We start from the raw sequence: 974 nt of genomic DNA, 5'->3' as shown, positions 1-974 counted from the left end.
CTCCCACCACCACTGCACCCCCTCGTCGTCCTGCTGCTGTGGCCCAGAGTGTGGGGTCCCCAGGCCAGGCGCACACTTGTCACTGGGTGACTGGGGTCTGGGAACACTGAGTCCCCTCCCAGTGCGTCTGGTGGTCTCTCCATGAGGGGTCAAGCCCAGCACTGCGTCCTCTGCAGCCTGCTGGCCAGCTCTGTGCCCGAAGACCCATCTCCATCAGGGAGAGGTGGCCTCCTGGTGGGCAGAGCACACCCAGGTCTTTGTAAAACCCACGCCTGTGTCTTTGGGGTCAGGACCACTTTCCTTGCTGGCATCCAGGACACTACACAGCCATGTCACCTCGGTGTCACCCCCTTAACTCGCCCGAGGGGCCTCTAGACTCCATGTCTCATCTCTGAGGCCTCTCCCACCCCCTCCTCACATCCTGCCCACGGGGCCTCTGCCCACGCTGTCCTGTGGCTCACGATGTGGCCCGTGGTGGCAGCAGTGCTGCTCCAGGACCTTCCAGCTCTCCTCCAGCCTCTGCGGGACTGTTCCCCTGCTGGTCAAGGCGGTGTCTACGGAGGTGACCCGATCCTCAGGGAGCAGCTGTCCCTGCCGCCTCCATCATCCCTGGGCCCTGAGTGCGTGCAATGGCCCACAGGGACTGTGGTGGGCTAAGAAGTGCATGTCCTGACTGGACCTCCGTCCCCGGGGTCCCCCAAAGCCCTGGACTGTCTGCTGCTCTTGGGCGCCTGGTTACCCCAAGAGCCTGGAGTTCAATAAATGAGGTTTCCTTGCTACTCATTCATCCCCAGGGGCGATGGCCACACCCTCACACCCCCATCTGGATCCTCTCCTAGCCCCACCCAGCCCCCCCATCGGGCTCCAAAGTGTCCTTGCCAGAACTGTGTGGGCTGCCAGGGAGAGGCGGGCAGGGAACTGAGTCTGGAGTGCTGTTGGCTATGGGGCACCTGGGCATCTGGAGGTAGAAGGTG

At 63.2% G+C, this 974-nt stretch overlaps 1 protein-coding gene across 1 annotated transcript in view; it reads left to right on the top strand.

The window, feature by feature from the left end:
• TTLL10 (tubulin tyrosine ligase like 10) overlaps positions 1-974 on the top strand; it is a 14,002-nt gene that overhangs the window by 12,411 nt on the left and 617 nt on the right. The window contains 1 exon segment of the mRNA XM_024760264.1: positions 517-620. Coding sequence (XP_024616032.1) covers positions 517-620 — 104 coding nt within the window.

Source organism: Neophocaena asiaeorientalis, unplaced genomic scaffold (genome assembly GCF_003031525.2).
Source record: "Neophocaena asiaeorientalis asiaeorientalis breed wild unplaced genomic scaffold, Neophocaena_asiaeorientalis_V1.1 scaffold489, whole genome shotgun sequence".
Taxonomy (NCBI): domain Eukaryota; kingdom Metazoa; phylum Chordata; class Mammalia; order Artiodactyla; family Phocoenidae; genus Neophocaena; species Neophocaena asiaeorientalis.
This window is presented reverse-complemented; position numbering and strand designations above follow the sequence as displayed.